At 34.0% G+C, this 24,130-nt stretch overlaps 1 protein-coding gene across 2 annotated transcripts in view; it reads right to left on the bottom strand.

Moving 5' to 3' along the window:
- The window catches only part of LOC118194934 (uncharacterized), an 82,980-nt gene that overhangs the window by 32,179 nt on the left and 26,671 nt on the right, over positions 1-24,130 (bottom strand). For both annotated transcript variants that reach the window (XM_085807119.1, XM_085807120.1), the window contains exons 4-5: positions 23,832-23,935; positions 8,360-8,427 (exon numbers count right to left, since the gene is read on the bottom strand). In XM_085807119.1, coding sequence (XP_085663245.1) covers positions 8,360-8,427; positions 23,832-23,935 — 172 coding nt within the window. The remainder of the gene's footprint in view (positions 1-8,359; positions 8,428-23,831; positions 23,936-24,130) is intronic.

Genomic DNA, 24,130 nt, shown 5'->3' with positions numbered 1-24,130 from the left:
GTTTTTCATATTCAAAAGAAAAACTCATCTGAAAGAAAAACGTCCAACGGGTGTAATTGTTCCTATTCATCCGAAAGGCTGGATGGACGAAGCTGGAATGAAACTGTGTTTACAGAACGTATGGGCGAGGCGACCTGGTGGAATCTTAAGAAAACCCTCTCTTTTGGTTTTGGATCAGTTTAGTGCCCATAGAACTGAAACCATAAAGAATAAAGTGAGAGAATTAAAAACCCAGATAGCTGTCATTTCTGGTGGACTGACTAGCCAATTGCAGTCTTTAGATGTATTGGTGAATAAGCCATTTAAGAAAAAAGTGCGAGAACGATGGAACAAGTGGATTGCAGAGCCACATCACTCCCTCAGGTAGAAAGCAGTGGCCCTCTATTTCATAAGTGTGCGAGTGGGTAAAAAGATCTTGGGAGGACGTAAAGGCTGAAGTAATTGTTAAGTCCTTTAAGAAGTGCGGAATCAGCTATGCTTTTGACGGAACAAAAGATGACGCATTATTCGAAGAAGGTGATACTAGCGATGACGATATTCTCATTTTCGATGATGATGATAGTGAAAAGGATTTTTATAGTTTTGAAAGTGATTAAAGTCTAATTTCATGATAGGCAATGTTTTCCTTGAATCTGTGTTTTTTGTTGTTTCTGCTTTATTTTGTATTATGTTTGATTGCTTGCCGTTCATTCATTTATTCATTATTGAAATTTACATATCATGTTCAAAATAGCTTGCCGTTTGTTAATTTTCCTTAAGAAAAATATGTTTGGAAATTGCATTCAATGATTGTTTATTTGGCTTTTACGAAACGTGAGAACTAAAAGAAACCATATTTTAAGTTATTGTGGTATCGTGCAGACTATTAACCTTTTTTTTCCTTGTGTGTGGCCTTCTAAATAAGGGTGCGTCTTATATGCCGTCTTCCTCGGGAAATTATTCTCATCCTCAGCTCATTTTTGAACTCCCAAACACTCTCAGTGCGGCAAGGAGATTTCGGTTGAAACCCACATCAAATTTACGCCGGTGTCCCACAAGGAAGTATCCTTGGGCCAATATTTTATATTCTGTATGTAAATGACTTCCCAAAATTCAGACAAGACCTTAATATTATGTTAGCATTATGTTAGCTTAATATTATGTTAGTTATGCCGATGACACCATCACCATCCTGAAGTCCAGACGGCCAAATCACGCCTTGGAAAAGATTCAGCAGATTATTCCTGATATTGAAGCAAGGTGTCAGCAATGGAAAATTATGATTAACCCAGAGAAGTCAAAAGTTTTAGTGATCAGAAAATTCAAGACCACAGACCACCTCACCTGGAATGTTATGCTCTTTGGAAAAACAGTCTCTACTGTGAGTACGACAAAATAACTAGGAGTTACATTAAACTGATCGTTTATCTGGAAAGCACACATACACAGTGTGTGTGGAAAAGCGTACGGCATTATGAAAAATCTTTACCCAGTACTTTCTAAGGACTCTGGATTAATTAAACCTTGCATGCAAAAGAAGGCTTTACACTGCAGTTGTCAGGCCTGTTATCACATATGCCTTCCCGGCCTGGGCAAGTGCTAAGGCAGATGAAATTCACTGGCTGCAAGTCCTGCATAATAAGATCCTGAGAACCATCGCAAACACCCCATACTATATTAGAAATGAAGATTTACATCGTGACCTTCATATTGATTATATCAAAAACAACTTATCCATGCTAAATTGATACTTTTTCAGGAAAGCAAAGACCAACAGTACAGATAACTTTACGTATATTCTGAGCTATGAAATCATCATCCCGGACGATTTGTTCATCCGACTTTATGCTGCACACTTAATTAAACAAGCCAATAATTAATTTTACTTGTTAGAACTCTGTGCATCTTTCCACATCATCTCTTCTGACGAGCATTCCATCTAGATTTCGACCAATCACAGAGTGAAGCGCCAGCAGGCTACGAGCATCTCACAGACTTTTAGGTGTAACTACTTTGGACTTGTTTGGACCAGTGTTGCAAATAGCTCGTGTCGGCTTCTCAGCCCAGGCGAAATTTACGCCATATTGCTTTTTCTGCTCAATAAGGAATTTTCTAATACCAGGCTCCGTATGGAACTCTTTGCATGACCGGGAAGTGTTGCTCCAGCAATAGAAACCCAGTACAATACAGTATGAAACCACTTTAATGGGTGCTATGAGAGCAGAGTCCAGCAGACCAAAAAGTCTGTCACCACTTTTTTTTATAAATCTTAGAAATACCGATTTTTTTACTGAAATTCCCCACAGTTATCAATGAAGCTCGTCACTGTTTGCACATATTTATGCAGCTGTCAATTATAAAGGTATTCTAAATTATTTCCTTATGGTGATTTACAAATTCTGTGTCTGACATGCAAGAATAAATTTAATATTGCTGCTGAAAGGAAGTATATAATACAAGAAGTGAACAAACATAATTCAATAATGTGCATTAATGGCTTTACATTTTAAGCAGCCAAGCTGTCCATTTGTATTTGTATGCATATTCGTGCGCACGTACAAGAATCAACAGGGTGATTCTAAATTGCTTTTACAAATTAAGAGGGGTGATAGTACCCAACCAGACCAGCAATAATTACCATAGAATATAGGGTCGCATTCCACTCTGAAAGGCAGAAAAGAGGAAAGTAGAGACGCATTGAGGAAGGTTGGTTTGGTTTATTTAATTATGGTAAAGCACACTAGTTCTATCAGCCTAAGGGGAGGGATGCCTTCATGGAGGACTTTTTAAGGGAAACTGGCTCGTATACACGTTATACATGGGGAAAACCACGAAAACACCCATTCAATCAGCCCATTCGCGGGATTCGAACCTCGGACCGAACTACCAGTGTTCAGCGACGTTACCACTCGGCCGCTGGTGGGCTTGAAACTCGGACTGAAAGGCCACAGTTCAGCGACTTTACCGCTCGGCCGCTGGTGGGTCATCGAGGAAGGACAATGAGACAATCTATCTCCTAAGACTATTAAGAATTAACTGTATGCAAATTTTCACTAAAAAGAAGCAGCATTTTGCTCTTGGTACCAGAGAAAGCCAATCAGAGCAAATGACATCCTTGAAAAAGACACATCATCGCTTCAAGCATTAGGGCAGGTATCCTATGTGATCACCTGGCAGGCCCTTACATCACGCCAGACTGCTTGACCGGCACAACATGCCATATCTTCTTAACAAGTAATTCGCTGTTTATTGCAGGCTGTTCCGCTCCCGATTCAGAGACACATATGGTTTATGAACGAGAGCCCCAGCATATTTTTCCATCACGGTCTGTAACCTTTTAAATGTCACATATCCCGCACGATGGCTCGGATGTGGCAGACCTGTGGCTTGGCTTTCTAGCTCACCAGACCTCAACCCACAGAACTTTATTTTCTTGGAGCAGATGAAATCTTCAGTGTACGAAATGCCTATGGACTCAGCTGAAGATCTCATGGTGAGAATTGTTGTTGCTGTAAGCAAAATTATCACGATACCAGGAATCATCGTGAGGGTGAACCAGTCGCTCCTTCCGATGTCAACTGTGCAACAACATGGGTGGTCGGCATTTTGAGCATATTCTGTAAGTTTTTTCACTACACAATAAATCTGATTGCACAACTTTTGGTCTCGTTCACTCGCCTTTCTCAACACTGTTGTAAGTTCATGTTGGAATTCTGGTATTCCTCTTTTCTGCCTCTCAGTGTGGAATCTGACCCTATGTTCTATGGTAATTATTGCTCGTCAGGATGGGTACTATCACCCCTCTAAATTTGTAAAAGCAATTTAGAAACAACCTGTATATATATATATATACACATATATGTATATATATATATGAGTGTGTGCGGTGCACTACACAGAGATGAGAAAATCGTGTAGTCCCTGCTTTGAAGCTTTTATGACATGCCAGACAACATGGTCTGACATCTCTGATGCAATAATTTGCTCCAGTTGATGCTGCAAGAGACACAACTTCATGACTAGCATCAAGAGATTTTAGCGTTCTGCACCGTGTCTGTCATCAAAGCCTCTCAATTTCAGGAGGGCTGATGAACCAATGATTTTGTTTTTCCTCTGATATCGTTCCAGATGTAACAAATCAGAGGATGTAAAATATTACTGAAAAATTAAGGAGGCGTAGCTAATTCAGTTTGAAGATTTTTTCCATCGGAATAACACGTCAGAAGGCTCCTGAACTTTTGACTAGAGAAACCCTCATTTGCAGACTCCTCATCTCATGAGGACCAGAATTCACTTCAACAAATGTTTATGCTATTCATGAATTACATATATTTGTAAACAGCTTCTCATAATTGTAACAAATATGCTTTGAGTTTAAAATGCAGTAAGTACTATGCAACCTCACAAATGTACCAATCATTATATGGAGTCAGATGCGTTACCAGCTGCCACTTAATACAATGGTAACCGCCAGTCACCCCCCCCACATATATAATTATAAGTAAATACATAAAGAAAGAAATTTTGAACCAATTTTTCACGAAGACCCCAAAAGTTAAATTCAAATAAATAAATTTAAAAAAATTCTATAAATGTAGAATTAGAATTCTGTAAATGTTAAAAGAAAAAAATAAACCATTACATGAAAACCAAAAATAAATAAAGTAAAAGAGAACATGACAGAAGAGGAATCAAATTAATTCTGATATAATGTCCTCACGAGGAGGATAGATCTAAATTAAATACAATTCTTCTTCCATAAGAAAATCCTTGCTTTTTTGTATCCACAATTAGCTGATGTACCATTTCAATATATTTTAAATCTAAACAGTTCACTCGAAAACTCTGGGCCTCCTGAAAGCGAAGAAAAATGTCAAAAATACAAAGTAAAATCATTAATGAAGATTTTCCCGAATTTAAAATGAACCATTCCTAAAATGAAAAACTTACCCATAATAATAATAATAATAATAATAATAAAACACTTCAGTGAAAAAATTCCTCAAAAATTGAAAAAAATGTAGCAAGTGTAGCAAAAATTTTTACATATAACATTTTAAGAACCTCCTTTCAAACACCAGTTCAAACCAATAAAAAAAAAAAAAAAAAAAAAAAAAAAAAAAAAAAAAAAAAAACGTTAGAATCTGAGACGCCTAGCCTTTCGAGTTTAGCCTTTTTGGCGAAACTAAAAACCATAGTTGAAAAAGCCATCTCCCAAAAGGTGAATTTAATGCTACAAAGCAAAGAACTGTGAATTTTATACTGTTTGTTTTATGCGATTATGGCAAAGCCTCGAGAGCTATCTGCCTAAGGGAAGGACTGGCTTGTCTACATGTTACAAAAGATGAAAATGCCCATGCAGCCAGCCCGTTTCGGGATTCGAACCTCAGACAGAACTATGAGAGTTCAGCGAGTTTACTACTCAGCCGCTAGTGGGCCCTTGAATTTTAAAGAAAAACTCTTCATTCAAAAACATACACTTTGAAATGTTAACTAAACAGAGGATAAATTTTTCCTAATTGTAAAAAATATCAAAGTAAAACCCAAATTTAAATTAATAACAAAATTGCATTTAAATGAATAAATAGAACAAAGCAGAGCAGAAAAGGGTGAGAACATTAAAATTAAAATACAAAATTCCAAATATTTAATATACTTTAAAAATTGTCAGAGACTGAAAGGGTAGTCAGTTTTTTTTGCATTTTAATAACTATTGTCAAAGATGTTTAGAAATTTCTTAATGGTGAATTTAATGCTACTTAGAAAAGCATTTTATAAAAATTGTAAAATGCAATTATTTTTAAAAATTTAGTCTTAGTAAAATGCAAAGGAAAGTAAGAAAAGGAAAATAAAGGATAAATATTAGAAAAGTAAAAATTCTTCACGTCATGGGCTTATCATAATGACTTGAAAATAGTAGGCTCCAATGTTTGATTAAACAAAGCAAAGATACAATAATAATAACAATAAATAAATAAAAAACTATATAACTTTCTAAAACATCTTCCTTTATCCTTCTCTGTTGGAGCCTTCAGATAAAAATTCATACTTTCAAAAAGCTTTATAGGGTGTAGATCACTTCACATTTTTTTAAAAGACTATTAATGAACTTGCTGTATTTGCTGGTGTACAAGATGCATCGGCCTATCAGACCCCCCCTTTTTATACAAATTTTAGAAGGATAAAACTTTATTACTGATCATTATATTGAATTTACAGTATTTTAAATATAAAGTAATACAAATTCACAGGAATACTTTCTGCAAATACTCAATCTATCTGGGAAAGAACACCTTTTAATCTTCATCAAAGCCCACTCATCTCCAGAGCTAAATGAAGAGTCACTTGAAACCTCTTCTAAATCAGCATCTCAGTCCTCATACAACAAACTGTCCTCTGTACCATCCAGTGGATTACTAATGCCACACTTCTCAAATGATTTAGTCACTGTCTGTTTTCCCAGCATCCCATGAAGCTTTGACCCATTCACAAACTTGCGAAATGCTAGGCCTCTTTCTTGTTCCAGATGGTGTAACCTCAAAATTTGAAAACAGCATCCAGCTGTTCCAGTTCTCCTTTATAAATCACTTAAATGGTTTATTAATGCAAACATCTAAAGGTTGAAGCTGACTAGTTAGACCTCCTGGAATTACAGCTGAGTTTTTAATTCTTTGAATTTATTTTTAACATCTGTTCTGCGAGAACGAAACTGATCCCATACTGATCCATCCAGCCTTTTGCGTGAACACGTACAAACACTTCTTTAGGCAATATTTGTTTAGGTAGTGTCTTCCTTTTAAAAATCATTAGTGGGGGCAATTTTGTCCCATCAGCACAGCAGGATAAAATAAACATGTAGTGATTTTTTTCGTGCCCTGAAGTTTTAAAGAGTAACACTTTCTGTACCTTTGGAATCTACAGCTTTGTTTGAGGGCACAACAAAAGTCATTTCAAAGTCCTGCTTTTGTGTGATCTAAAATCCGAGTATTTAGCTCTGCCTCAGTTCAGGCTATTGTACAGTTCCAATTCATAGGTTGTGTTTACTGCGAGTTGCTTTTTTATATCCTCTTCCTGATTTCTTCTCATTTTCTCAGTTGTGTGTGTGGGGCGAAATGCCTCTCTGCAGCCCTGTTTCCATGTTCTTTAGCATACACCACCACACATAGCTTGCATATTATGTTATAGCAATGTCAACATTGTTTTTAAGCCGTAACTTGCCAACAATTTTAAGAAAACTGAACAGCAGAAATTTCATACACTTAAAAGTCGTTAAAAAATTGGAAAGTTTAAAAGAACCAGCTATGATCGTCGTGATATCGCATGCGCATTCACCGAATTCTATGTAACTGTAATATTGCCAAACTCTGCAAGGAAACAAGGAACAAAAATCACTTAACTCCAAAGGAAATGAATGCAATGAAAAACTGAGTATCGATTTATAAGATGTACTGCGTTTTTCAGACCTATTTTCAAAGAAAAGAGTGTATCTTGGAATTTAATTTTCTTTTAAAATTTTTGGTGAGAATTAAGATTTTTTCTTGTAGTTTTTCTACTTCAGTACACACTTTTCCAATTCCGCAAATTTGATTACTAACAATATTTGCTATAACAATCTTATATATATTGAAGTTCCAATTTATAAGTTTAATAATATAAAACTTATATTCTCTTCCTTTATCAAAAATCTAATTTCATTAAGATTGTGAATACTAAAATCTAGATAATCTATTTCTGTTGGATTCTTATTAGTTTTATTAAATTTTAGACAGTCGGGGTAGATGCTGCAATTTTCTATGAGATTATAACTGTTGTAAGTAATAATGTCATCAACATATCTGAAAATGTGTTCAAATTTAGTGAAATCATTATCAGAAATGCTTTTAAGAAGCTTAAATTCTTTAGAAAATAAAAATAAGTTACAAAGATGAGTTGGATAGCAACTTCCCATTTTAATACCATGTGTTTGCAGGAGCATAAATTTGGAATATTTGATACAGCTATTGTAAAGTGAGAAATGAATAAATTCCTACCATTTTTTTTGCAAATCCAGAATAGTAAGTATTTCAGGAAAAAATGCTGTTAGCTCCAGAATACTTTCATAAATTTCTTTGACTTCCTTATATAAAACATTTTTTGTGTTTATACACATGTGTGCATTTTGAAATGCATGCAAATAATATTACATCAATATAACAGAAGGAAAGCATCCATGTTTAAAGTGGTAGGGGCATTTAGGAATTCTAATCAAGAACCTACCACTTTCTTATGATCACTTTCAGAAACTTTGGTGAAGCCCTAAACCCATGTTCCTTTAGAGAGTTAAGCATAAATAACATAACAGAAAAGCCTTTTTATGCTGAAGAAACAACAAAAGCCTTACCTTTTCCTTTTCTTAGAGGAAGAATAAGTGCAACACCAGTCATGACTTCATGGGTTCGGCCACTCAGTCTACAAAATAAAATAAAATAAAATAAAATAAAAACTCTCATTTAGTATCATAATATCTCATCTGAATATGAATATATATAAAATTATGTGAAGTTTGATACTTTAGTACACATTTAAAAACTAAATTTTGTAATCAGATAGAATATTTTGAAAAATTTCAATAGAAGAAATAAAAATTAAACTGCTATTATGTAATGCACACATTAAATAAATATATAAAGAAAAGACACAACAGCAAAATATCTACAGTATGTGCAAGTAAAAAATGAAGAAACAATGGCAATCTTTCATTGTTTGCTTCAAAAGTTGTGCAATAAGTATATACAGAAACATTTTAACTTCAATAGCATAGGGCATTTAAAAGGAATACAATTTTTTTTTGTGACACTGCAAAACTCAAAAATAACGAAAACTTCCATAATGGAATTTTATCCTGAGGGAGTCATTAGTGTTTCTATACTGACACTGGTTCTTTTGTAATATGCTTAACAAAACAATAAAAAAATTATTGCTGCAATAAACGTAAATGATAGAATTTGAAACCTTTAATTTCTGAAAAGAGCACAGTCATAGATTTCTAACAGAAGTATATTAGAGTCTGGCCAGTAAATTATCAAGGTTATCATGTGACATCGCCCAGTCTTCAGTCCCAAAACTTTACAGGGAAGTCATGTAATGTACGTGAAGCTTGTAGTATCTGAATTCGGCTGTTAGAGGCTAACAGTGAACTCTGCAGAAAAAATACATAACATCATTCGGAACAGTGTAGTTTGTGTCCTAATTGATGCACTAGTCATAGTCAAACAGAATTAAAGCAACTCATGGCCATTCAATATGTTACAGCTGTTTCAGTTACAGATGTTAATTGTTTCTAATGAAAGAAATCCAGGCTTTCTTTGACTAGAAACCAATCCCCATCATGACAAAAGCACTTTTTCTTCCCAGATTTCTTATGCTCTGGCATTGCTCTCCTCTCATAAGATAGAACTGTAGGTTGATATCTTGAGACAATCCAAAGCTACCCAAAATAAACAATTAATTAATCTGTGACATATTACCAAATGAAACATTTGTACTATACCTCCAGGCACATTTGGGAGTGCTGAAACAAGTGCATGTATTTCAATTTCCATTCTTCCAAGATTGACAAGATAACAAATCTTTAAATTTTGTATAGGGTTATCATAAGAAAGAGCATTTCCTGTGAAAACTTTCAACATATATTATTAGAAGAATGAGTATTACCAAGGTATCCTTTTCTACATAACATACATTTAACAGTTAATAGCAGAGCCAGTATAATTGAAAAATATAGTGCCCAAATGCCAAGTTTTTAGGAAATTTTTACATATTTTAAAATCTTTATACACTTAAAATTAAAATTCATTTGATTAGAAAATTACAAATATATAGTCAATTAAAAATTTCCCATCAAATCATCGAAAATTACTTAATTAATGTTAAAATTAGTGACCAAGTATTTATTACTCTTAATTACTTTGTAAGGTATATTTTAATTTTGAAATCCCTTCCTATCAGTTCCTGTTTCCACTTATAACTCCCTACCAGAATGGGTTTTTTAGAATCGCATTGAATGCAAATGAGTTAGAGAAGTATTTAAGGAAGGTTCTACTAACTTCCATAGAGGGTGCTAGGAGTCCTTAGTGGTGCATGTTGCCTTCTAGCTATGTCACTCTTGAAGCTGTTACGCTCGACCGTATTATACGTGACTATTGATATTTGCTGGCTAGTTTAATTTAAGGCCTAACTACATTAGCTAATTGTGTCTAGCTTTGGCCAGGTCTCATTTAGTTAATTTTAGTTTAGTTTCTTATTTTCTAATTCCAAGTTAAAGCCTGAGAAGGGGCCAACTGTTATTCTGATTTGAGTGAGTAAAAGGATATTTTAATCCTTTTCAAGTCCATGTCTTAGTTGTTCTGAACTGAGCGATAAGTTGCTACGTAGTTCAATAGGTCCTTTGACATTTCTTCTTAGACAAGAAATTAGGAATCGTACAACTTTATACATTTTAATACTTTCTTCTCCTAACAGTCGATCTTTTCCAATCTATTAACAAACATAAATGACAATTTCACAATTTCGTTTGCATCCAAAATGTATGCAATAATTCTAATGTATGTAATTAATATATCCAAAATGCATCCAAAATGCATGTAATTAATATACACTGTATACACTTTAATTAACCCCGAAAAATTCATTATCACGGTCATTTTGCTAATGGTCACATAACTGAAAAACAACTGATAACAAGTTTACATATTATTTAATGAATAATATAATATTATATTTCATTTCTGCATACCTTTGCTTTCTCATCCCAATACAAAGCAAAATATTATATATCAATTCAAGTAATAAATGATATTCAGAAGCTATCTGGCAAAAAAGTAAAGAAAACTAGAATGGTCCAAAATAAACAAATTTAAGTAATGGAATGTGTTTGCAGAAATGGCATGCTGAGGTAGCTCTGCTCTATTGAGCTATAATATCTTCTGCTCTATTGAGCAAAAGATAAAAGTGCACAGCTGGTGTCACTGTACTGATTTCAACCAGTATGCATCATTATTTGAAAGCAGATCCCAGAGATATATCAGTAAGGATCCAGATTGTAACAGAGCAGCTGCTTAAAGAAAGCAAACCAATTCAAAGAAAAAAGTGACAGTTCTATAGCTCCTGCTCTAATCGACCAACTAACAAAATTCAACACGCATTTTTCGTACCTTGAATGTGCAATGTAGGAAATATATATGATTTACATGTAGTGTTGTTTTAACATACATATTTTGACAAAAATAAACTTTTCTGAAATGGATCGCTGATTTTTTTTCTGTATTTTGATTCTAGAATTCAAATTATACCTAAACACTAAATTTTGTAAAATTTCGCAAAACTTATGGAGTACTTTAACAAAATGGCTTGGAACATACTTTTTCACCCTCCACCAACACTTAGCAGGCTTCTCAGTTTATGTTAATTTTTTAACTTTCATTCTGCTCAGGCGAGAAAATAATTCATTACTTCTTTCCTAAAAATATCTTTACTTTTAGCTTTATTTTTTAATCGCAGTTGTTATTTTCAGATAAATTCTTCCTAGAATTTTATTTTAATTATACAAGTTGCATTGTTGAATTAATTTCTTCAAATAATTATTTTAAAAATTTTAATGTATTCATATAAATGTTTTCTAAACTTGATTCTGTTAGCTTGAATTGTATTTCTTTTGAAAGAATATTTTGTGACCCAGTATTTGTTATGATGCATCTGAAAATTGCATACCATCAACTAATTCGTCTTCGGGAAAAAATCTATAATTATGATTCTAATAATCCACATAATATCAAAAGGCCAATAGCCACCTTAAATATCCAAATAATTGTGTAAAATACAGGGTGTGAATCAGAAGTTTCAAGGCTGGTTCATTTCTGAGTAGGGGAGCATGTGCAGACCGGTTCTGCCGGGTAGGGGAAGTAGCAGGGGGTCTCAGGGAACGAACTGACGCTGCGACAGTTGCCTTCAAAACCCTGGAGAGTGTGCATCGCTTGCAGTGTGAGTGCATGTCATTGACCTCGGTCAAAAGTGGGAAAGGCAAAAATGGATCAGCACTTGGAGCAACATTATGCGATTAAGTTTGTGTATGACTGAACAAAACCGCCATGGAGAATCTCGGTATGATTCAAGAGGCCTTTAAGAAAGAAGCCATGCCCCATGCAATGGTTTTCACGTGAAACAAACATTTCAAAGATGGCCACGGGAATGTAGAAGATGACGACCGCTCTGGGAGGCCATCATCAAACCGAATGGATCAAAATGTGGAGAGCATGCAGGAACTTTTAAACAATGACCGTTGTCTTAGTACTAGATTAATTGCTGATGAACCGGGACTCAGTCAGACTACGGTGTGGAGGATTGTGACGGAGAATTTGATGATGCGAAAAGTGTGCGCCAAATTGGTGCCAAAAGTTTTGTCGGTGGATGAGAAGAAATGGCACATGACTGTTTGCCAGGAAATGCTCCAACAGTTGTATGTTGATCCGAAGCTTCTGGAGAAAGTGGTTACTGGTGATGAGAGTACGAATACGATCCTGAGTCGAAGTGTCAAAGCTCAGAATGGCACACTGCTTCCTCGCCAAGGCCCAAGAAAGCTCGCATGAGCAAGTCGTGTGTGAAGTGCATGCTGATTTTTTTTTTAATTGTAAAGGAGTGATTCACAAGAAGTCTGTTGCTCATGGACAGACTGTCACAGGTGACTTTTACACTGGAGTGCTTTGCCGCTTGAAGGATCGAGTCTGCCGTGTCCGCCCAGCGATCAAGGGTGATTGGTTTCTCCACCACGACAACATGCCCACTCACACGTCGCACGCCCAAGTTTTGGTCAAGTTCAACGTGACAACACTGCCGCAGCCACCTTACAGCTCCGACTTGGCTTCAAAAGACTTTTCCTCTTCCCCTGAATCAAGACAGGCCTAAAAGGGAAGCAATTCGACTACATCACCGCCATACAGCAGGCTTCAACGAGAGCCCTTGACAGCATGATGCCTGAAGCCTTCCAGAGGGGCTACGGACAGTGGAAGACACGCTGGCAGCGCTGCGTTGATGCTGAAGGATCATATTTTGAAGAATTTTAGTCCGCTGCATTTGTCCAATAAATTTCTAGTTCTGAGGTAAGTCTTGAAACTTTTGAATCACATCCTGCATGTATATCTATGTTATATTAAGTTATTATCACATACTTTTCTGAATTATCTGTATATGTATTTATGGCACCATTTAAATTGTAACTACCTTATTTTGATGGTTTTCTGCTAAAGAAATTTACAAGTTATTTTTCTACATTTTACATGCTTATTAAGCTAGCTGATACAAAAATTATGAAATTTATAATTGTGTTCAATTTGGAATAGAGCTCAAAGCCCAAGTACTCAGGGGCCCAACACCATTCCGATTAGTCATTGACAGATAAACTAAAATAAAGCAAAGTTAAAACATCTTTCAAAAAAAGATATATAATCAACATTTTAATTTAGAATGATATGCATACACACAATTTTCCATGCTGTACACAGTTTTGTCATTATGTTATTGCTTTACGTAAATTTTATTATCCTATTCTAAGTTTGCTAAAATATTACATGCATTTTTTAACTAGTCCAAATTATTCTCTTTATAAATTGCAATTACTAAACAGTAGAATAATTTAAAAAATTAATTTTAAGGAAAACACGATTAATGCCTTGAATTTTTCTTCTTCACGACTCTTCTTCTCAAAAAATTAGAACAAAGAATTCCATATGAATAATCCTCAGTAACAGTTAATTTAGAACTTAAAAAGTTAAAAATAACTGCTGGAACTTGCTAAAGATTGTAACAAAGTGTGCAAACCATGTTAGACAATTTTATCATTTAAAAAAAATACACCATATTTCAAAATGCGTTGATATATAAATTCATGTATATCTTTGGAAATTTTAAATAAAATATGCAGAAATATGAACAAAATATTTGCAGCTTATGCCTAAAATATGTCCACTTAAAAATGAAAGCAAAATTTTCATATAATAAAAAACACTTTTCTTTTGAAAAATTTATAAAACTTATTTAAACATACAAATTTTTAAAATAAATTTGAACAAAGGTATGAATTTTATTTCAATTAAACGTAAATTATGAATTACAAAAGAAGAAAGTAATGTCAATTTCAAAAACAATATTATTAAATATATGACAAACTGAATTAACATTGCAGGATTAATATTTCGAGCGGTAATTTTTGTTGGCTTGATATCATCTTTTCCTGATCCGAATTTGATCAGCGGCCACTCAGTAGCAAACTCAAATTTTGATCCAAATTTGGCCAGAGGCCACTCGTCAGTAATCACATCTGGCCAAAGGTGGATAGGGCGATGGCGTGCCAAGTAAATTTATATTATGGAGTTGGTTAACCTTGGGACTTGACTGCTTTTTCTTTTTGCTTTGCAATTTATGTAAAGGCTGCTGTTGCAGCCTACTTGTTTTAATTGTGAGTAAAATAAGCATTAGTTTTGTTTGTATGTATATTCCTGCATTTTTATTTCGGAAAGTTTCCCTTTCAGAAATGTAAGCTTTTTAAAATATTGTGACACCTCCCCTGCCAAGAGTCCAGGCAACTGAGCATTAAAGGAAGTTGACATTGTTATAGAAGTTGGTTCAAGCTGATGTTTTCACGTGCAATTGAAGAAAGGGAAAAAATTATGGGCAGAAGCTCTTGGATGTTTCGCACATACTTAAACCAGGGCGTCATAAAAATAAACAAACCCCTTGTGGAATGTTCCTCAATAGAAAAATTCTGTGTTATTTAAAATATTTGGATGTAAAGCATGCTGGCATACCAAGATAGACTAGAAAGACATTGCAAATGAGATACAAAGAATCAAGGTAGAAATTGCCTAGGAACCTAGGGGGTATAGAATGCCGCTACCAGAAGAATGGAGATAAATAGAAACTTGCAATGAAAAGTTTGATGAAAGAATAAACACAGCAGATAGCAGTTTAAAAATCAGAAATGTTATCAGAGTTGGATGAAAAGCAGGAAATTCCTAAAGAACAGATAGAGGAATTACGTGAGCAATCTATACTAAAAGAAGTTTCAAACTTAAACTGACAAAGACAAGCAGTTAAGAAGCCAGAAGGGTATGTACAGCTATATGTTATGTTTTTCTCTTCTTTACGATACATTAAGGGTTTGTAGATTTGGAGTAAATAATGACCACACTAGATGAAGTATCAATACACACTTATTGGCCAGTATTATTCTAGACAGTTCCAGTAACACATTTACAGTTGTCAAACAACTACTATAAACATGCTGAATCCATCAGTGACACAGCCTTCACCAGGACTGTGGAGTCGGTAGGGAAAATGACCAACTCCTGGAATTTTAGACTCTGACTCCCTCATACATATGTAAACATATACACATGGGTTGCAGCTTATTTTTTTAATATAAAAGTAATAAATGCTACAGAAAAAAAAATTGATGGCATTGCAAATTATTTATATTAGTTAGCATTTACTATGAAATGGAAAAACTGGCATTAGTAATTTTTAAGAAACAGTATAGCTTCGGCAAGATCTTCTTTGATAAAGGACCATTGATCAAATTTGATGAACTTCAGAGCTGAGAAGAGTCTTTTCACACTGACTTGAGAAGGAAAAAGGGTTAATCTTTGGATTATGGTAACTTGGCGATTTTTTGGCGAAAATTTGGTGACCAACCCTGGTACATCAACCTGCTAGTTTTGTTTTGGACACCATTTTGTTTTCACAAAGTAAAGGTTTTTTTTTTTTTTACTCAATTTTTTTTTCCAATAATCTGCTAGCCGAATTACGCTTATGCTAGAACTTTTATGGAACAAAAGTGCTTAATTATGATGAAGATTACGTACGAAATTGGGAGAAAGTGCAGAATCGCCCACTGCTTGCCGCGTTTTTAAGAATTGCACATACACGGTATCCATGCACATGTCGACCTATTTTCACTTAAAAAAAAATCTCAGAATTGCACAAAAATGGCATTGCGCACACTCTTGACTTTATCCATGTACACTGCTAAAGTCCTAATTAGTAACCTTTATCGCTTTACCAAAATGTCGCCAAACTACCTGTTACCATATTCCAAAGATTAGCTGGAGGAGGAGCTGTTACTGTTAGTTCCACTTCTTTTAACTTTTCAGGCTAGATTTTTATAAGTTCTAACAGAGGTGTCTTGCAAGAGCAATCATATTATTTTCTATTTCTTCAAATGCTGTATAGAAATTTTTTTTTTTTGTATTTTTTTCATTTTTATATGTAAAGGCTCTTGTTTCTATATTTTTATTCGTTTTGCCTACGTCTTTTCAATATTATCCAAACATTTCTAAAAATCTAATTCATCACTGGAAGAGGATGATAGAGACTCAGTTGCATTGTCTGCAGTTTGATTATCCTGATTTGAATACTCCAAATGTTTTGAGAATAATTCCATTCTTTATGAAAGTTCATAGATGGCTTTCTTTGCCTTTTTAATTTGTTCATCATCCAATAAAATTCGGTATTTTGGATCTACATATATTGAACCTAGCAAGATCTCATTGTAAGAAATAATTTCTTCTGCAATAAACCCCTCCATTTCAGAAAGAACAAACATCAAATTCTTCCATTCTCGCCTCCTGTTAATTCTTCGGATTGTAGCTTTTTTGTGGCTATATTCAGTGTAGAAAGAAGTGCTTTCAACTCTGCAAGATCATTCCATAGGCTTTCTGTTAGTGCAACATTAGGGTTATCTACATCTTCTAAAAAAGTTCTTAATTCTAACAAACTCTATATCATCAAATATATACTTCCCCATCACATTCCTTGATCAATAATTGTTCCTTTTCCTGCTCACTTCCTAAGAATGGCATCAATTTTGGGAGTTCTTGCTGCTTACATAAATTGTAACTACATGTAGCAGTTTAATCAATATTGGCAAATATCACATCCATCCTCCTTCCTTATATTTATTCAATATGTCAATAAAATAGAAAATAACTATTTATTAATGTATATAGTCAGTAAATAAAAATAATACAGTTTATCATTAAATATTTTTTCAATTCACTTTAATCACATTTCAAATTCAAACTGTCCAACATAAACTGGTGTCAGAGTCAACATGTTTTTAGCGATTCCAACTCCGACTCCTTTTATCCAAAAATTTGCCAAACTCCAATTTCGACTCCACAGCCCTGGTCTTCACACTATCAGGCTATAATGGCGGAGACAGCGTCAAGAGAAAGCACCACCATGACTCTGCTTGCTCATTCTCGGAACTCCATGTACTCTTGACGATACACTAGAATACGGCTCCCGACTCCCCGGTGTAGTCGTCCCCACGATACACCAAGAGACTTTCTCGATATACTCAAAAATGAACTCGGCACTAGACTAGGAACTCACTGACTATCAACTCGATGGACTCCGCACTGACTCAACACTCCGCGTACCAGCAGAGTTTATATAGCTTTTGGTTGTGTTTTGAGAACATTCTAGGATAAACCAGGTAGGAATTTGCTCCAGAAGGCTCTCCATCCATCTAATGCATATCCCCGATTTTGTGGGAAAATGGGCGATTTCTCATCAAATAAGGGCAATGAGAGAAGAAATTGACATAATGCGGAAACAAAGTCTGGGAATTAATTGAGAAGCCAGAAAAATAAAAGATGCTAAGAAACAAATGGGTCTATAAAAAGAAATGGAAGGAAGGACGCGGTTAGATACAAAGCATATTTTGTCACAAAGGAATTCAGGCAAAAAACTGGGAGGTTTTGATGAAGTTTATAGTTAATTTTTCATTGATAAAAATATTTTTCACCACAGTAACATGTGGTGAAAAATATTTTTATCAATGAAACACAAAAAATACATATTTATATGAAAAAGAGAGAAAAGTTAAATGAGAAAATATATACAGTACAAAGTCTTTAATCCGGACTCGTCGGGACTTCGGCGATTCCGGATTATAGATCATCAATTTAAGTCTGATAAGATGGCATGCAGAAATTATAAAATTAAAAATATGAAACCATAATTTATGAAATAAAGAGCAATTATGATCTAAAGGGTATCAAAACTTACAAAAAAAAAAGCTTAATATTTATTAGTTTACTTTATTAAACATTTTTTTCAATGTAAGTTGTTTAAGTTGCTTCGTTTTATGTGCTAATACTTTCTCTTTAATTCTATAAATAGACAATTTCTTGTTCAGTTACAAAGTTCCTCTGTTCAAGTCCTGTAATTGCTGTGCCGAGAATACTGACTAACTTGTCAATCGAAATTTTTTCGTTTTCTCTAACCTCTTTGCCACTTTATGTCTTTATCCATTTTTTGCAGCAATTCCATGTTTTGTTTGAAACATTTCTTACAATGTAAGTTGTTTAAGATGCTTCCACAAAAAATTCAAAAAGTTCCTTTTTCTTGTGTCATATACAGTGGACTTTCCAATGCCATACTACTTGCATAATTTTGAGACGGATAGGCCTTTATCCATTTTTTGCAATAATTCCACTTTTTGTTTAATGGACATCGAACCATGCTTTTGCTTTGTAGATCCTTTGGCAGCTCCAGAATTGGAAACTCTTTTTGACATAATTGAAAGTTCAAGCTCACTTTTTATAAAATTGCTCTAACAGTCTGCAAAAAATAATAAGCCGGATCCAATTAGAAGATTAAAGAACAACGCAATCTGCAACATTAACTGAAATAGACAATTTTAGCCTAGCTTATATCGTCCTTTATACATTAAACGCGCATGCATAAACATATTATGCGTATGAGTAAACGCTATGCATGCACAGAAAGTTTGTAGCTTTGAGGTCCGGATTAAAGACTTTGTACTGTATGAACTTTATTGAAGAGAAAAGTAAAGTGTGTTTATTACACAAGGCCATTTATGGTCTGCATCAAAGAGGCTGTGAATGATTTTGTGAATTTGAAAATACTTTAGAAAATCTAAGTTTTAGGAAAATACTACAGTGTAATTGTGTTTAAAATAGCCTTAATTTAATTCACATTATATGTAGAGGATAATGTAATTCTTGGTGAAAATCAACATTGTAAAGATAAAGTAATCTAACAGTTAAGTTCTTTTTTCTTTTTCTTTTTTTTTTTTTAAGTATTAGGCAGAACTAGAAAGTTATTTAGAACTGAATTCGTAGAAACAACAGTGGGGCTTTATGTGGAAACATTGTTTGCAATACTGAAATACCATCAGTCAAACTCTTTGTATTGCAATTTTCTTTTTGCTCAAATTGCAATAATAAAAAACTAAACATTGGAATTTGTTATAGAGACAATAAATAGAGAAACTTGTTATCATTTGTTTTACTCCTGTTCTCTCATTAATAAATTTATTTAAAGACGTTTGTTCTCTACAGTGTACTGTTAATACATTTGTCCTTAATCAACAAACCTATAAATTGGTGACCATGTCTGTGACTGACTGATTGCAATAAAATGTCTGGAAATGAAAATGTTGAAACAGGAATGGAGACATTAGCATTTCTAAACACTAAAAATTTCTCCTTTTTGGAATCTCAATCCCAAAATATGGTTTCTACAGATCAAAGCACAATTCCATTATGATTTTAGTCCAATTGAAGCAGGGACATTGTTAGAAGTTGCTAATATCCTCATCAAAACACCAGATGATGGCAAACATTCGGCCATTAAGAGGAGGCTTATTGAACTTTCGCCAATTCTGAATCCCAGAGAAATCAGAAACTTCTGACTGAATTGGAATTGGGCGAAAAGAAACCATCCCAACTTCTCTGCGAAATTCGCAACTTAGTGACACAGCAGGTGCCAGATGAAATTTGAAAACTTTATGGATGCAATAGCTACTGCTAAATATGCAGAGCATTTTTTTTTTTTTTGTGTGTGTAAGCGGTAATGATTTGCCCAAACTACCGATAATGGCTATCAAGATATGGGAATTAAATCCCAACGCACCTCAGGTAGCTAGCATTGTTTCTCCACCACCTGATATCAATATTGCCCAATATTTACAGAACAGATATCAAACTTGATACTGCAGAAAGCAGAAATGAATAGGGATAGAAATTCCAGTCCACAAAGATGAAGATACAGATCAAATTCAAGAAATCAGTCCAAAAACAACAGCAACCCAAATAACTTGTTTCGTCAACACTTTGACTTTGCACCCCGTTATGCAAATACCAGGCTTCCAAACAGGAAAACTGAATCCCTGACTTTCAGTGACGACCGAAAGTCAAGGGGTTTAGCTGAGTCATCTATATATTCAATGACAATGCATCAGCAACTCATTTTTTAACCCTTTAACTGCTTAAGAGGTTTTTAAACGTTTTCAGAGTTTCCTTTAAAAAATATTTAGACGTGTTTACACAAACTTAAAATCGCTCGAAAAATGTTTAAGATGTGTATATGCAAAGCCCAAAAAATGTTTAAGATGTTTAGTTGATGTGCTCTGGTCCTCTTTCACCCACATTTCTGCAGGTGACTGTCAGTTGACACAAAGCTCTTAGGGTGTGAAGTCTTTGAAAAGAGCATTTTAGAGAAGAGTCCTGAGAGTGAAGTATCACTATTAGACAGCAGGTATGTACTATCTTTCTGGAGACTGCAAGCTGGTGGATGAAGATAAATTGTTTTACAACAGTTTGGCTTCTGGTACTTTATACAAATGAAAGGCAAACAGAATTGAATGTTGTTATACTGCATTACCAAATTTTATCAGAAACACGAAAAAATAAGAATTGCAACAGAAGACATGCTTTTTACTAAATCATATGCTATGCGATCAAATATTTTATTTTTGTATTAAAAAATTATTATTATTTCTGATTTGTCAAAAACAGGAAAAAATATGAAATGTTGCAACCAGCTTTCTTATTTGCTCTCGTATTTCAAGTGTGGGTTATTTTAATGGTATAGTCTTCTTTTTTACATTTTGAAATGTTAAAACAGCGCTTTCTGCATACCCGATTTTTGTACTGGTATATGTGGCTCTGCGTTCCTTATAAACAGAAATTGACATATAAAAATTTCTTAAATCTCAAAAGAATGATATTCTACTCAAAACTTCAATTAAATCGAAAGAATCAATATGCCAAAGGAATTTCTAGATAAAATTTTATTATTAAGATTTGAAATACAAAACAGTTTTAAAAATTCTAGGAAAAAAATACACATTTCTTGAAACTTTTTTGGAAAGAAATCTATCAGTATAAAATCGCTTAAAATTAATGCAGTGTAAGTTAAGCAAAACAGGTAGTGTATGAGAGTTAGATATACTGCGAACAAAAAATTACAGTCTGAAGAACAATTAACTAAAAAATTAAATTAATTACAATAAAATAATTTTGTTAGAAAATAAATTAACATCTCTTCAAATGTTAATGCTGACAGCAGTACCACAAATGAAAGTTATTCTTTAAGTTCTGAACTAAATTAATCTGTTGGTATGCAATAATGGTGTCTTCGCAATTACTTTGCAGATTTGTGATAAAGCTACTACAAAAGGCCACCAGATAAATAGCAATAAAATCGTTGAATACTAATTGGAGCGGGACTGAATCCTGGCAAACAGAATGCGTACATAGCAGTTTTTGTGGATTTTTGCTGCCCAAGTTTTATGTGAATATGACACAATTTCAGTTAACCCTTTATGAAGATGTGTCTTGACTACGGATCCACACTTGGGATTATGTTTGGTTTGGCTAGTTAGATTATGGTAACACACACAAAGACGATCTGCCTAAGGTGAGGTATGCTTTTGTGACAAACTTAGCAATGCAGATAGCAGAAATCAGTATATGTAGAGATTCAAGTCCACAAAGATGAAGATACAGACCAAATTGAAGAAATCGTTCCAAAAAATAACAGTGACCCAAATAACTTATTTTCATCAATACTTGGGCAAGAGAGTTTACAAGTGTACCCTGCCATGCAAATACCAGGCTTTGAAACAGGAAAACTGAATCCTAGGCTTTCAGTGACGACCGAAGTTGGTGTATTTAATTATGGCAAAGCACACGAGGGCTATCTGCCTAGAGGGAGGGATACCTTTCGTGGAGGACTTTCTAAGGGAAACTGGCTCGTATACACGTTACACATGGGGAAAACCACGAAAACGCCCATGCAGCCAGCCCGTTCGCGGGATTCGAACCTCAGACTGAACTACCAGTGTTCAGCGTCTTTACCGCTCGGCCGCTGGTGGGCCTAGTGACGACCGAAAATCAAGTGGTCCAGGTGAGATGTCTACATATTTGTCACAATGAATCAACAACCGATTTTTGAATTGACAGAAAAAATAACTATGTTTAAGCTTATGTTGTTAGCAACTAAAGGTATAAAAATCAAATCGTATGATAAAAAATTGTTGGAACTGGCTGCAAGAAAGACAAACATTTTAAAAAGTGCAAAGCATAAAACAGCTTTATGCTTTTGGTAATATTTTACCTGCATAAAATCACCTGACATAAAAAATGCTAATTTTTAACAACAATCAAAACTATTTACAAAAATAATCTATACCTGTCCACCAATGACCAAATAGCTAAAGAATGCTGCACGTAGCCCCAGTTTCAATTCCTAGGTTCTGAATAGCTGCACAGCATAATAATTTCATTCTTTTTTTAAAATAATATGTTTTAATCATTTTCATTAGAATCTCCACATAAGCAACTCTTTCAATGGAAAATTCTCTAGTACTTCCCATTCATTAACCAACCACTGTTCAAACATTCTATTCCTGAAAATGATGCAGTTGGTCATCAGAACAATCTCTTTTTAGCCTAATGAAAAATTAAATAATAAATAATAATAAAATGACAGGCTGCAAACATTAAGAGCAATACACATAACATAATGGGAGAATCCACCTAAAAAATTTAATCAACTGGCTTAGATTTTGATAAGAATTATGACTATTTATTCTACATAGATATATTAAATTTGGAAACTTATATCATGCAAGCGCTTCAGTGCAATAGCCCACTATGCAAATAAATTATTATAAGAAAAACGTACATCATACATACACAGTCACCATGGCTAACAGATATAATATAAATATTATACACAGGTGTAAAAAAGTATCTTTTAGTGTATTTTTTACACTTCATGACATTTAGAATAATTCCACTCTCTCAAACATGAACAAAAAAGTTAAAATTACCAGCTTTTCAGTTGAAATAATTTTTTGCTTCACATGTAAGCAAAAATTCATGTGCTGTCAAAAGCAGTCAAGCATATTCCCACTACTTTCAAGCAACTAATTTCTCTGAAATAGTTTTTCCTTAGTTGGCAATACTTGCTAAGTTACTCATCATGTAACAGTAGAAAATTATCAGTGATCTGTTTTTACTAAGATGATGCTCCATAGTAGTAGATTACTACTGTATGGTACAAGCAATGGAGAAAGAACACACACTTTCAGACTTTACACAGGCACTAAATTCAAGTCCATGTGCATGGTAGCTTTTTCTGCAAATGAATTAATTAATCACAATTTTTAAGGAGACAGGATTTAATGATGGTAAAATATTTGCCCTTTTAAAATGCCTTCCTGGATGACCTATGAAGAAATTACTAAGAAAGATGATTCAATCAACCTATTCTGCAGCTGGAAATCTAACCTAAGAAAACATTTCCTAGTGATAAATAGTCATTTATTTATTTAGTGCTTTCCACACTTTCCAAGGTTTTGAAGTGGCATTGAATCACGCTAGTTTGCAATCAAATCTGATAAATATTATGAAAATAATAAAAACTGATGGCATTAAAAGTATATATAGAAATAGATAAGATTCCAAGTTAAAACATATGGTTCAATAAGAATATATATTTACCTCTCTAACATGCCAAGTGCTTCTGCGTTACCTTCAGGCTTTCCAAAAGCTTCTCCATCCATTATAACAACAGTATCTGCACCAATCACTAAATGCACAGGCTTCTAAAACATAGATCAATAAGTACTTCATTAACACTGTACAGAATATGTTAATTTACAATAATCGTTGGTTATGACAATTTTAGCATTTATGTAGAGGAGTTTTCTCACATTTGATTACTTTTTACCACTCTTTATTTATAACAGGTTGTTACTGTAGAAAGATACAAAACTGAAACCCACTATAAAATTTCAAAG

The sequence above is a fragment of the Stegodyphus dumicola genome, chromosome X1 (assembly GCF_044657685.1).
Source record: "Stegodyphus dumicola isolate Sdum_Otavi_A_Nest chromosome X1, ASM4465768v1".
NCBI classification, from domain to species: domain Eukaryota; kingdom Metazoa; phylum Arthropoda; class Arachnida; order Araneae; family Eresidae; genus Stegodyphus; species Stegodyphus dumicola.
The sequence above is the reverse complement of the archived record's forward strand: the minus strand, read 5'-3'. Positions and strand labels throughout refer to the sequence as shown.